Genomic DNA, 13,312 nt, shown 5'->3' with positions numbered 1-13,312 from the left:
CCCTTATCTGCCAAAACTGGAATTGCTAAGAAAAAAGCAGCATTAAGAGAAGTTTTTTTCTTTTCTTTTGCTTTTAAGTAGCTGTCCCACTGCAGTCATGTGCCAAGATAATGCCTACCTACCCCTGGGATCCACTTCATGGGATGCCAGCGTGGCACCAAGTCTTCAGACAGTACCAGGTATATAACTGGATTTCTACATGATTTCCCAATTAATCCAGTGGTGGATGGGGACGAGTCAGAAACATAGGCATGTAAGACTCTACCTCACCACCAGTGTCAAGGAGCTGCAACAACTCGTTGAGAAATCTATCATTTTCATTTTATTTTTTATTTATTATATTGATGATATTTGTAGAGCCTGGGTCAGACCCTGAAAGACAAACAATCACCATACATATCGTTAGCAGACCCGCAAACACACAGGATCCCACCATGGTCGCGTGATATTGGCTCTGCTCACACAGCCTCCTGGTGAGGAGCTGATATCACATGGTAGGAACTAACATGAGCTGCAAAACCCTCTGCAGTGTGGTTTCCATCTCATTATTGTAGGCAAGGGGACTGCTGATGCCCATGGGGTAGGTGTTGTTTGGGGGAGGGCGGGGTTGCAAACTTTCCATGACATCAGCAGCAGCCTCAGAAACTTTTGTTTTGGGGTGGGGATTAATCGGAGCTCAGTTCTCGGCATGAAGCCCCGCCATCACTCCATGACCAGCCTTCTCATGCCTCGTAAAAGTATTGGGCTTAAGACCCTGTCCTTTTAAGCCTCCACTTCCTCTCACATGATAAAATGTATCTGAAAGTCAACAGACTTGCCACAGTAGTACGTGTTCTGCATGCATGATGGAGAGTTTGCACAGCTAAGAAAGAAAATAACTCATGGTCTTTAGGGCAGGTACTGAAGAACAGTCCATCCTTGAGTACCCTCCATTCTATAGAAATTGTTCAGTAATAGCACTCCCTAATGCAGTTACATTTGGTGCTTTAAAAGTACTTTTAGGGTGTGCTACATATGTTTGGCTAAAACTTGATTAGCTTGTGTGATTGTTTATTTGTTCTTTTTTCTTGGTAATTTTTCTATTCAAGACTCTCGTGATATCCGGGATTGAACCACTATTTGATCATTGTGACTTGCTCTGGATCTGCGCAATTGGTGGGTGTGTTTTAGTGTGTCTTATTGCTTTTCGAATAAAAATTAGACATCTCACTATTTCTTTCAATTTTGCATTATCTATTCACGTCCTGATTTTCAGTTTTGGCGCAGCTTTGAGTAATATATAGTGTCTAATGGCTGTCCTTTATTCTCTTATCTATCTCTATATAGTGTAGTCTTACTACTTTTCGGTTTCTCTTTTAGGTCAATGTTTGCATTTGACTCACTTTCATGGTGATACACGGTCCTTTGGGTCAGTTTTTCTGTTCTCTTACTTTTATGGTGATATATGGTGTTTTGGGTAATTTAATCTATTTTCCCTCTCTCGCCTCTTTTTTCCTCCTTATTTTTCTTGCATAGAAAATTATGGTTAGATCTGAGTACTCAGCTATATGAATACTGAATCATGTTAACCGATTTGCAGAGTCTTATACATTGTGTACATCTCCATCTTTTCCAGCCTTGAAAAAGTCTGAAATACGTATTGTGGTACAGACGAAACACGTGTTGGCCTGATTTCTATTATTTGCTGAGAAATTCACTACAAAGAATAAAGAAGACTAATTTACATCGATAGTGGACATTTTATTGAAAATGCAATCATTCATTATGTGTATTTTGGTTGTAAAGCGCCAAATGTAACTGCATTAGGGAGTGCTATTACTGAACAATTTCTATTTGTACATGCAGGTTTTTGGACCTGCTATTAGCACTGTTGGGTAATCAGTGCCATCAGTTTACACAGCACCCCATTTTTTAACAAATTGTCAAAGCGCTAACTACTATTGTCATTACTTATCTTTATCATCTACTTTAAGTGTGGTTTATCCCTGTTGAGGATTACTATTACCCTTCGTTTTTCAACCCTCCATTCTATGCTATGAGGTCAGAGCGCGCAGCAGTCTCAAGGCCAACATTACCTCCTTGGCATTAATGGTAGAGACTTCTGTGATCCCGGCCACCTGGATCACACCTTTGGAATCCTCTCGCAGGTCCAAGTATCCCAGGGAAGGAGTCAACAGGTCTCGGATCATCTCATTGTAGATCTGTAGGAGTTGAGGAAAAATAAATTATACACTATCATCACATCAGAGGTTATCAAGGTTCTTACACACAGCATGGATGTTATAGGTCCCTAGACTCTCGACTCATGTAAATGTATGTAAATGTAGTTGAGCTTATATAGCGCACAGCTACCCGCTGTGGGTTTCCCGGCGCTTGCTTAGGGAACCCGTCCTGGTATTCCCCTGTGAGATAGCAGGGTATCCACAAGGTGAAAGTCAGGCATCCCGCCGCGAGGGGCCGTTGTGGAGATTAAGCAAGCTATTGCCCAGAGTCGCAGAGTGTGAACCCGTGAGTCGAGGAGGCACCGGGGCGAGAATTATCGAGTCCATGGAATTTTTAGCCCAAGACCCGCCGAGGCGGGGAATTGAACCCTGGTCCAGGACCGATCTCAGAAACAGATCCTGAACTTGACTTTAATTTCACCTGAGAAAAGCATGAACATGTTTTTTTATAATGTTTTCATTAATGTTGCCACATTGGTATGAGCACATATGGGCATGTGATGTTGGAAATATACCTCATTCCTGAGTAAAGGTGTGCTGTGCTAAGGAGTGGACATATCGTTCCAGTAAAAGGCAAAATGGGCAAAATACACTGGAGGCCACTCAGCATACCCATTTACGTAATATGCGGTTATCTAACATTGCTGAGAAATTTCATTTAACTCAATTGACTCAAACATTGACCAATCAAATTGTCTGAAGTGCTGGAATACCAAAAATAGGACAATTTTCTTAGGAAGATCTGTTTCTCATTGTTGTGTGCTATGTTACATGCATTTCTGTGTCACCGCCACAAAATTTCACATGCAAGCAAATTTCATGAAAGAATTGGGTTTTGTACAAATTGCTTTATTTAAACCAGGTAAAGCTGAATAACTTTAAATAGAAAACTTGAAGAATTTGGCAAAAGACAATTTAGAAAATGTTGCACACCCCTAATAGAAATGCATTTTTTAAACTTTTTTTTAGATATGTAAGGTGCTGGGTATCACTAGAGAGCATCTTGATGCAAGAACAAAAACACAATAAAAATATAACACATCTCCAGGACAGTCAAGAATAAGGATGCATTGTCTCTGTTGAAATTGAGAATGTTCCGAGAACTGATGAGTTAGGAGTTATTTTCTGAAGTGGATTAGATTAGGTTTTTTGTGAAACTGGTTTGTCTTAATATAGTTTCTGTAGGCAGGTAGGCTAGTAGGGAACACGTGAGTCTTAAATGCATGTTTACTCTTAGGTAAGATGGTGTTTTATCAGTTGTCTTAAGGACAGTAGATTTGAAGACATAATTTTGTTATTGTTGGCGCATATGGTGAAATTTGGAAATTAAAGAGGGGAATCAGTGTCGGCATGTTGGACTATATTTATATTTTAATGATGGTGTTCGAGGACATGGGAAGGGAAGGTTGAACCAATAGTCTAATGTTATGTAACGGCTCTCAACTCGCTCCTGCCAAAAGCTGACAGTCTCTAAAACAAATGTCACCACTAGTGGGAATAGTTGTGCTGATTTTGATATCATTTTTGACATAATATGTGAGGTCATGGACAATGAGTTGTGGTGCGATATGGTTCCATAGTAAATTCAGTGAATTTCAAGGTTTTGGCTCATAACCATAACATTGCTTATACTGCAGATTTAATGGGAACTACATTTTGTATGACACACTTTACTTTTTTATATCAGTAAAGAATCCTAACCTTCCCTTGGCATAGATTATTTGTGTTACTTTTTTTGTTTGTTTTATTGTGATATACTTTTTCTGCTGTTCAAACTGTCCACTGGAACTGGATGCAGGGAGTGGCCTCCGACTATTCCTTGCACCCCAGTCTACTGTGCAATCATAGTGTCCCGCACACCTGCAAATGCACTGCATGCAAATGCACTGCATGCGCTTTCACTTGCGAGAGTTATTGTTCTTGCGGCATGCCCTTTGCTTAACATTCTTTGGCTTTATTACCGCTCATATTTGCTGCCTTCTAATTGGCCAGCGTGGGCTGACTTCCCTTCCTCTTCTTTCGGCTGAAGCATGGCCCATGTAATGATTGCTTCAACTTGATTGTTGTCCGTCTGCTGATCACGGTATGAATGAGGCAATCCTTTTATTGTTTATTTTTCCCTCTCTTCCTTGTTGAACCTCTTGCCATTTGAAGCTATGCTTTGCTATGCTAAAAGCACTTCAATTAAGCCCTTTGCTCTTTTGAAATAGGTGTTTGTTGTGACAACAGATGTTATCTGCTTCCAAACGTATTTTCACTGAGACAAGTACATGGGTGAGGGTTGTTTGCCAAATGTCATATTTTTTCATTAATGGGGAGATTAACTGAATTGCTCAAAAACACAGGGGTGTTGGAAAAAGATCTACAAATCATCAGCATAGCCAATAGGTCTCGCCTTTGAGGCTATTGGCGTTGCCATGGCCTTTTGTTCATTCTGTACAGCATTGACATTTCCGACTTTGGCACCGATTTGCAGCCATGCTGTATAGCAGCGTAAGTAGCGTGGCAGCTGTGCAGCATGGCTAAAAATAATAATTAAGAATAAAGATTACGATGCATCCAGCGCTAATGGACTTATTTTTTTGTTTAAAAGCGCATAAGCCCTGGCTGCGTCATAAAGATTTTTTTTTATTACTTTTAGCCACACTGCAAATCATCTGCGCTGCTGTACAGCATGGCTACAAAACATTGCCAAAGACAATAGCTCTCATAAGTGAGACCTATTGGCTTTGCTAATGCTTGGTCTCGGTGTTTTACCTATATGTTAACATCCGGCATGCTGACAGAATACCGGACTTTAACAGAAGTCTCTTCTATGAGCCTGTGAATTATTAGGTAGGGTGACTACTTTTAATTTGCCCTGCTTTCGTAGGGGAACATGTTATGCTCCCTATCGCTACTCATCCGAAGTGGCCAACTGAAGTTTTTAGTTTTTATAACTTAAACATTTGGGTTTTCAATAATAAATATATTTATGTACAAGATGCAGTTCCTTCGAAATCTCTCTGTCTGTGATGAGGCATTTCAGAGCTCTGTCTACTTCTAAAGCTGCCAGTGTGGACGTCTCGGGGGTACTAGTCCGAGAGCTCACCCAGTGGGGGAAATATCTCTGCTTCACTATTATCATGTGTGTTTTTCACTGCGTGTATTTCTTCTGCTGTACCAGCAATACCACTTTGCCGTAGCGTCGATTGCGTGATTTTGGGAGGTGGTTCGGATAGCTGAGGAGGTCAGACATGGCTTTGTTGAGTGTGGTTCCCTCAGATGTTACTGGGCCACTGAGGTTTTTCATGCACTGGGGCCTTGCTGTTGCGGATGGGAAAGTCATAGATTTTGGTCCGGAGAGCGATCTCAGATGCTGTTAGGAAGCAACCAGTATGTCTTCTGACTGATGTGCACTTCACCATGCGCTACACATGGAGAGAGAAGTTAGTGCTGTCTCCTTTAAGCCCCTCAACCTGACACTGACACTTCAGCAGCCGCAGGCAGCCTACCAGCCCCGGGTAGGTATCACTCCTAAACGCACACCCAACCATCACGGGAATAACCCACATTTCCCATCGCATCGCTCCTCACTCATGTACACACACTCACGGTGAAAAGGTGTGTTCCGTCTAGCATCAAGCAGTTACGAATTGGGAATTCGAGTACTGGCTCTCATGCTTGGCGCTATGTGTGACCTTCGGAACATCGAATGGGCTGGCAATAGATCGCTTGGATGATAGAAGCACAAGCCTTCCATGAAGTGATACCCTCTTACCACCCACCCCACCACAGTGCAACGGCTTCTCCTTCAGGTCCCGGGAACCGAAGCTCCCGCACAGTCACGCCACGGATTGATGGTTTACAGTGCTTTGGTGGCAGTTGACCTCATGCTCAGGACTGCCTCTGGGTCGGGCCCTCCTTACTCCTCAGGTCGGTTTATGTTTGTTCCACACTGTTCGTTTCTTGCTATGTATCCTCCTGCGCATACAAATATTGTGCCGGCCTGGCCAGGCGGCGCGCGCCGCTCGCTTCTACAGCTGCTGCGCATATGTTCCTCTGCCTGTAGCCAAGGCGACAATCAGCTCAGTGTACACAGGACGGCGCGGCCTACTCGGGGCGCAGCAAAGACAGCCTGAGTGCAACAAGTGATAAGGAGGTCAGAGGTCAACCGATCAAGTGCTGAATGCACTTCTATATATAGACGTATGGGTCCGAGAGGAGTGCTGACGGACAGGAAGGTCGATATTCCCCGACTTCAGCCAACCCATTTTTTAAAGAGACACTACAGCAAATTGTCGCAATAAATGTAAGAAACTGTATCTGGCCCCCTCTCCCCCATACACGTCCACTTTCATTTAAGTTGGGAGAGGGTGTGCCCAAACTGCCAGAGCCGGGATTGGAGCTGGGGAACCAGATTCGAGTCTCATCATGGCAGTGGCGGCTGGTAAACCTTAAAAGTGGTTAGCGTAAAATACAAATGTACTTTTTGAGAAGTGGGGCATCCGTGGGCCACACCACCCCAATCAGATTCGGGCCCCAGGAACCTCATCCCCCGGGCCCGCAAACATTTCAAAAGGGGAGGGGGGCACACAGCCCCCCTCCTCGAGCCAGCTATGGCTCCGGGGACCCAATCCTCTAGAGCCCACAATAAAATGAATAGGGAGGGGTGCTCGGCCCGTCTCCTAACCTGCTCAGGCCAACAGGACCCATCCCCTGGTGCCAAATGTAATTAAAAAGGGGAGGGGGCCACCCCCCCCTCCTCGAGCCACTCTTGGCCCCCAGTGACCCCATCCCCGGGGCCAAATATATTTGAAAAGGGGAGGGTCAGCGCACTTGGGAACTCCATCCCCTGGGACCTAATACTGTATAGTGTCCCACCCCTGGGACACCGTGATTCCCTCCCTGGGAGAGTGTGGCATACCCAGCACTCTCCTAGACAGGGAACTCAACTTTGCTCTCGCTCAGCGGGAGTAGTTAAAAGAGGCTACTCCTGCCCAGCGGGAGCAAGGAGAAAGTGACGGCTCCTGCCAGCACCCAGTATGATCCTGGCTGTAGAATCAGCTGGGGCCACACTGCCTTGGGGTTCGCCCCACATCCCTCAACAACCCCTACATTGAGAGTGCCGGGGCACCCACATATAACTTAAAAAGTTGCAGGCTCCGATAAGGGGAGATGGCCGGGCCCCTGGGGGCCCTGAGGCTCCCTCTTCAGCATCCAGCTAGCTTGCATTGTGGGTGCGCCGGCTGGGCTCCTCCCGCAGCCCCCAACTGGAAGGTATCTGTGGGTGCCCCTGGTGGACACCAGGGCACCCACCAAGGAAAAAACATGCAAGTTCCCGCAGGCACACATGATGATGTGGCTCCCACTCTGGCTCCCAACTAAAACAGACGTGTATGTCCCAGGTGGGCACCCGGACACCCACAAAACTATTATTTAAAAAAAAAAAGAAAGAAAAGTGAATAAATAAGTAGCAGGAGAACCTCATTTATTATTATTATTATTATTATTATTATTAATTTTCTAAGGCACACAGCTACCCGGAGGTTTACCGGCGCCATCGCACCCACGCAAGAAGATACACTATTGGTTGAATAACCATGTTTTTAGGTCTTTGCGGAAGTTGTAATAGATGGTTTCATGCCGGAGTTGTGGGGGAAGTGAATTCCACAGTGAAGTAGCTAAGTAAGAGAAAGACCGACCACCCATACACGATCGTTTGATCCTGGGGACTTGAAACTTTGCCTGAGTAGAGGATCGAAGAAGACACGTAGGGAGGTAAGGGTGTACCAAGGCACTTAGATACTGTGGCGCTTAACCCGATTTAATCTTATGCATTTAGCATAGGGCCTTGAATTTAATGCGATTCTCCATCCTAAGCCAGCGGAGGTCACGGAGAGAACCTGAGATAGAGGCCTTTCTAGGTAACTGGCAAAGCTCCATTATTCACTGCTCCTTGAAGGAGCACCCCATATTGCCCTGTGAGGGCTAAAGCCAATAGGCCCACTGTTTATATTTTGGTATTGTGACACTTTGAGAAAGTCAGTAAGACTGCCTGAGTGCAGTCAGGACCTGTGAGACCAACCGCACGCTGCGCATGCCAGAAGGCATGTGCAATGGGAGGTGAGCGCTATATTTAAAAATATTACAAAGTCATTTCGACCATTTCAAACATGTAGCCCAGTGGCACAATACCATCAGCCATTGCTTTTTTAGTCAACATGTAGCATTGTGGGTCTTGTAGTTTTGTTTTAAAGGCACATTGCAAGCTCAAAATATCAGCATGCAAAGTGCTGTTGGTTCAAATGCCAGAACTGAACAAAGGTGTTATACATGAAAATGGAGCCAATTGTCAGCTATATTTTAAGCTATACAAAGTAACTTTGTCCATTTTAAAAAGTTGCTTGTTTTACACAGAGAACCAAAAGAAATCTCTTTTCACATTTTTGCCCGCTTCATGCATTAAAACAAGCATTGGCAATGCAAATAGTTTTTTTCTTTTGTATAGTGGAAGGTTTTCTACAAGATGCTACACAACACATCATAGGTACAACATGGGCAGCAGCAGGGCAACCTTGCCTAACACTAAAGTAAAGGATAGGTGGCAGTAGCACACTGGAAAGCGGGTGGGTGGCATTAAAGGACTGGTATGCAATTTCTATAAACCAACATAAACATACAATAAGTATAAAACTCTTGAAAGAAAAAGTCAATCTTATGGAAAAACCATATGTTTATGTGCCCATATAGGATGATTATCCCTCATCTAACAAATTTGCTATGCTTCATCAGTGGGTTCCACATCTAGTACTGTAATGCATCTGAGACTGCTATTCGTCACTACTTTCCTAGGTATGGGTTACCTAATTTGACATATGTCAACATAGGGAACAGAAGTCCCTTATATTGACATGTATGTTCTACAATTGTTAAACTGTCAGACATATATTAAAATTGAATATGGGTGAGCAAAAAATGTTTTTACTGGTGTCTCCCTCCCACAATATTAAAATCAAGAAGGACAAAGCAACGGACCCTCATTCTCTTTTCCATCGACATGTTTCAGGTCTTGATTTTGGCCCCTAGATGACTTCTGCAGGAATATAGGTAACTCACATAAGATAGAATAAAACAGTCCCTGGTTCATATGGCATGTTCACCTAGTTTTTTTTAATTTTATTTTTTATATTTTTATTAAGAGCAGTAAGAAAATACACTGTACATTACACCATAATGCATACAATAACAATAATATTCTTAATTAACATTGAGAGGTTACGATTTTGTTTTTTAGAAGGATACGTTAAAACAGAATTCCATAGCAGCTTATATTCCCTGGTACGTTATTTCTGCATGATACATCCACCCTTACTTCCCTTTCCTTTCCTCCTTCCTCCTTTCTCCTCCCCCTTCTTCTTCTCCTCCCCTCTAAAGTGCCTGTGCAACTAAGAAACAACTATTTCAACAATACTCCCAACATTTTTTTTTAAAAAAAGGACAATTCAGACATCCAGCATTTTTTAAAGTGCATGTGCAGCTAGGATCAACTATTAATCAGTACAAATGTCAAGGAACTCCATAAAGTGCAGGTGCGACAGTCAACATTTATATTACTAAATATTGTCCTGTAATTTGTTACCAACTACAGCAAGTTTCTCAATCCTACTCTAACTCCGCTATACCAAATTTATGCCATACAGCTCTAAATCTTACTGTAGCTCCTATACGTTTTGTGTATACCTCCTCGAATCTATAGGTACTACACATTTTACTGATCCATTGATTAATTTTGGGTTGTGTACTGGTTTTCCAGTTTTGCAGCACCAATGATCTGGCAACAGCTATAGAAATTATTGATATTTAGTAAAAAATTGCATCTCTGTCGAGATACCAAATAGAACCAGCCTTGGTGATGGGACAATAATTGATGACAGAAACTGAGATATCATAACAAAAACATCCTTCCAAAATTGCTGCAATTTACTACAACCATAAAATATATGAACCCATCCTCCTTCATCCCATTCATTACATCTAAAACATTGATTCAGGCAGGTAGGAAACATTTTATGCAGTCTCTGAGGAGTGTAGTATGCTAGCCATCTTGATAGAACTATAATTCTTTTATAATTTGCTCCTCGCAATGCTTTATTTGAGCATTCGCTTAATTGTTGACATTCTTTAATATTGAATTTACAGCCTGTCTTTAAGTGAATTTTCTGAAGTTCCTTCACAATAATCTCTTCATTATGTGCTTGCTGTTGTAGAAGTCAATACCAAACTCCGACACCCGTGAACTTGTTTGATATTTGCTTGATTATTGGAAGCTCTGTTTCACTCAGCATAGTATAGTTATTTTCGAGAAATTTCGCAAGCTGAAGATAACTTAGAAAAAAAGCAGTATTTTAAATTACCGAACTGTAGCCTTATCGAATCCCATGTAATTAATGTATGATGATTATAAAAATCACCAAGAAGGCGAAGCCTAATTCTTGCCACTCTTGATAGAGTTCTTTTGACATCATTAAACCTCCAGCTACACAATCCTGTATGGGGGTATAAGCATGATACGCTGGAATATTTCTTGAATTAAAAAAAAGCGTAATCCTAGTTACCAATGCAGCAATGATCTTATATCTGGTTCTTTTAGGTAGTTTTTCAGATCGCAGAAAAATGGGCAGTTTTATAGTGCTTTTTTTCACCATTTGTACTTGAAAGTAATTATCAAAGACCAAATTCTCTTCTCCTAATTGTGAGAGTAAGTTAAGCAGGGAAGCCTGATAATAAATTGGAAAATGTGTCAGCGCTAATCCCCCAGATGCTACATCCAACTGTAATATGGGCAATTTGACTCTAGGGTGCTTATCGTTCCATATAAATTTCCTAATCATCCACCCAGTTCTTTGAAATAGGTACTTGGAATTTTCATAGGGAGATTACTAAAAAGAAACTGAAATAGCGGGAGCACTGACATCTTGACCATAGACACTCGGCCTATCAAAGATAAATTCAGTAAGGTCCACTTTCCCAGTAATTTTTTAACTTTTCCTAACATGGTGGTATAATTCAAAGAAAAGAGTTTGTCATAGTTGTTTGTGACATAAATGCCTAAGTATCTAATAGGGTGTGGCCTTCGAGTATATATTGATGCAGGAAGATCATACGGAGCTAAATTAAATGTAAGGACCTCTGTTTTTGCCGTTTAATTCCGGCATGTTCACCTAATTAAGAAGGAAGGTGGCAGATGGATACATTTCTCAAGCTCCAGTTGCGATATTGGCGAGGCTGTCAGCCCGTGTGGCATGTTGTACAGGGCAAGCCTCTGAAATCATAGCATTGCTTTATAGAATAGGCCATGCCAACACTACTAAGGCACACTCAAAGCTAATTGGGTGCAGACAAAGGGTGTGCATAGGTTTTGAGATTGTGAGCCAGACACCCAACATCCAAACATCTCTGGCCTCGATACTCACGCTGATAAGGCATTGGTAATGAGGTATTGCAGGCTGGGTCCCATACTTCACCACTGCCTCACCTGTGTTGCATCCTATCTGAAAAAGCAGCTCAGTGAAGGCAGAAGATAATATATTTTTGCTCAGCCTGGACCCCTTGCTTTTCTGCAAGTGTTGTTGACTACTACTTCATTTAGCACTGAGGTATGAATTTTTAATTAAAACAAAAATGTATTTTGGATTGATTCACTTTACAACATTAGATCATATCATAGCACTGAGTGGTTTTTATTAGTATTAGAGAACAGCACCCCGTCTGTCGTGGCAATTTTATGAATGACTCAAGAGGCAAGTTGTCTAAGTTGTCTTGTTTCTCCTAAACACGCCCATATTTTTATAGCTAGAGCAACATCTTCGCCTACTATACTTCCCTGTGCCTGGTCTGATCACTTCCTGATTACCTTCTCCACTCCACTGGGGGAGATCAACACCCCCCCTCTCCCCAAAAATATCTATGCTCGCAACTGGAATAGGGTGGATTTGACCGCCTTAGGCCATTCCTTAGCCTCCTCCGCTCCCACCTTGATAGATTTGCCTCCCAATCGGCAGGTAGCCACCATCGATAACTGGCTCTCAGTGGCTTGCAACCATGTTGCACCTCTTAGACGGGTCAGAACGTGCCGCTCTCACGATGCCAATAGATGGTTTTCTAATGCCCTAAAAAACCAGAAGTTGACACTTCGGCAGGCTGAGCGCCAGTGGCGCCGCAGATACTTCCCTGACCTTAAGATCCTTTATCTGATTTTACTTAGGGCCTATAAAAAAGCTATACTCACCGCCAAGCTAGAACATTTTTCTCAGAAAATTTATCAGGCAGCTAACAAACCCAAGGAGATATTTACGATCGTCCACGAGCTTGCTGCCTCCGACAGAGTTGCACCTAGACCCATTCCTTCCCAATCCCTCTGCAACTCCCTCAATGACTTTTTTATTGAGAAGATCGCCACTATAAAGCAGAACATCCCCATGGCACCTCCTATGTTCTCTTGCCCTCCTTTACCCCCGTCCCCCTCCTCTTTCGACCAATTCCCCCTGATTTCAGAAGAGGCCTTCCGTACTCTCCTGGGAAAAGTTAAAACTGGTTCCCCCACTGACGTTTGCCCGGCACACATCCTAAGGGAGATCTTCTCCTTCTGTCCAGCCCCCCTATTACCCTGCTTAACACCTCTATCACCTCAGGAATTGTACCTGATGTGTTCAAAGCAGCCACGGTAATCCCTATTATAAAAAAAAACGGTGTCGATCCTACTGCCCCTTCCAACTTTAGACCCATTTCGCTCCTCCCACTTCTGGGCAAGATCTTGGAGAGCCATATCACCTCCTCACTCTCCACCTACATTGAGGCCCACCACCTCCTGGCGGACCATCAGGCCGGTTTCCGTCCTGCACATTCTACGGAGTCTGTTGTCCTCTCAGTGGTTGATGAGCTCAAACGCAGCGCCGACACCAATTCCCCCCAGGCCTTAGTCCTTCTCGATCTCTCCGCCACCTTTGACACGGTCGACCATTCCATCCTCCTCGACCGTGTCAGGAGTGCCGGCCTACGGGGGACGGCCTTGACCTGGCTCACCTCTTTCTTAGCAGGCCGTACTCAGG

General features: G+C 43.2%; 1 protein-coding gene across 2 annotated transcripts in view; it reads right to left on the bottom strand.

Moving 5' to 3' along the window:
* The window catches only part of KIF19 (kinesin family member 19), a 275,355-nt gene that overhangs the window by 80,866 nt on the left and 181,177 nt on the right, over positions 1-13,312 (bottom strand). For both annotated transcript variants that reach the window (XM_085617363.1, XM_085617364.1), the window contains exon 6: positions 2,076-2,201. In XM_085617363.1, coding sequence (XP_085473489.1) covers positions 2,076-2,201 — 126 coding nt within the window. The remainder of the gene's footprint in view (positions 1-2,075; positions 2,202-13,312) is intronic.

Source organism: Triturus cristatus, chromosome 7 (genome assembly GCF_964204655.1).
Source record: "Triturus cristatus chromosome 7, aTriCri1.1, whole genome shotgun sequence".
In the NCBI taxonomy this organism is placed as follows: Eukaryota; Metazoa; Chordata; class Amphibia; order Caudata; family Salamandridae; genus Triturus; species Triturus cristatus.
This window is presented reverse-complemented; position numbering and strand designations above follow the sequence as displayed.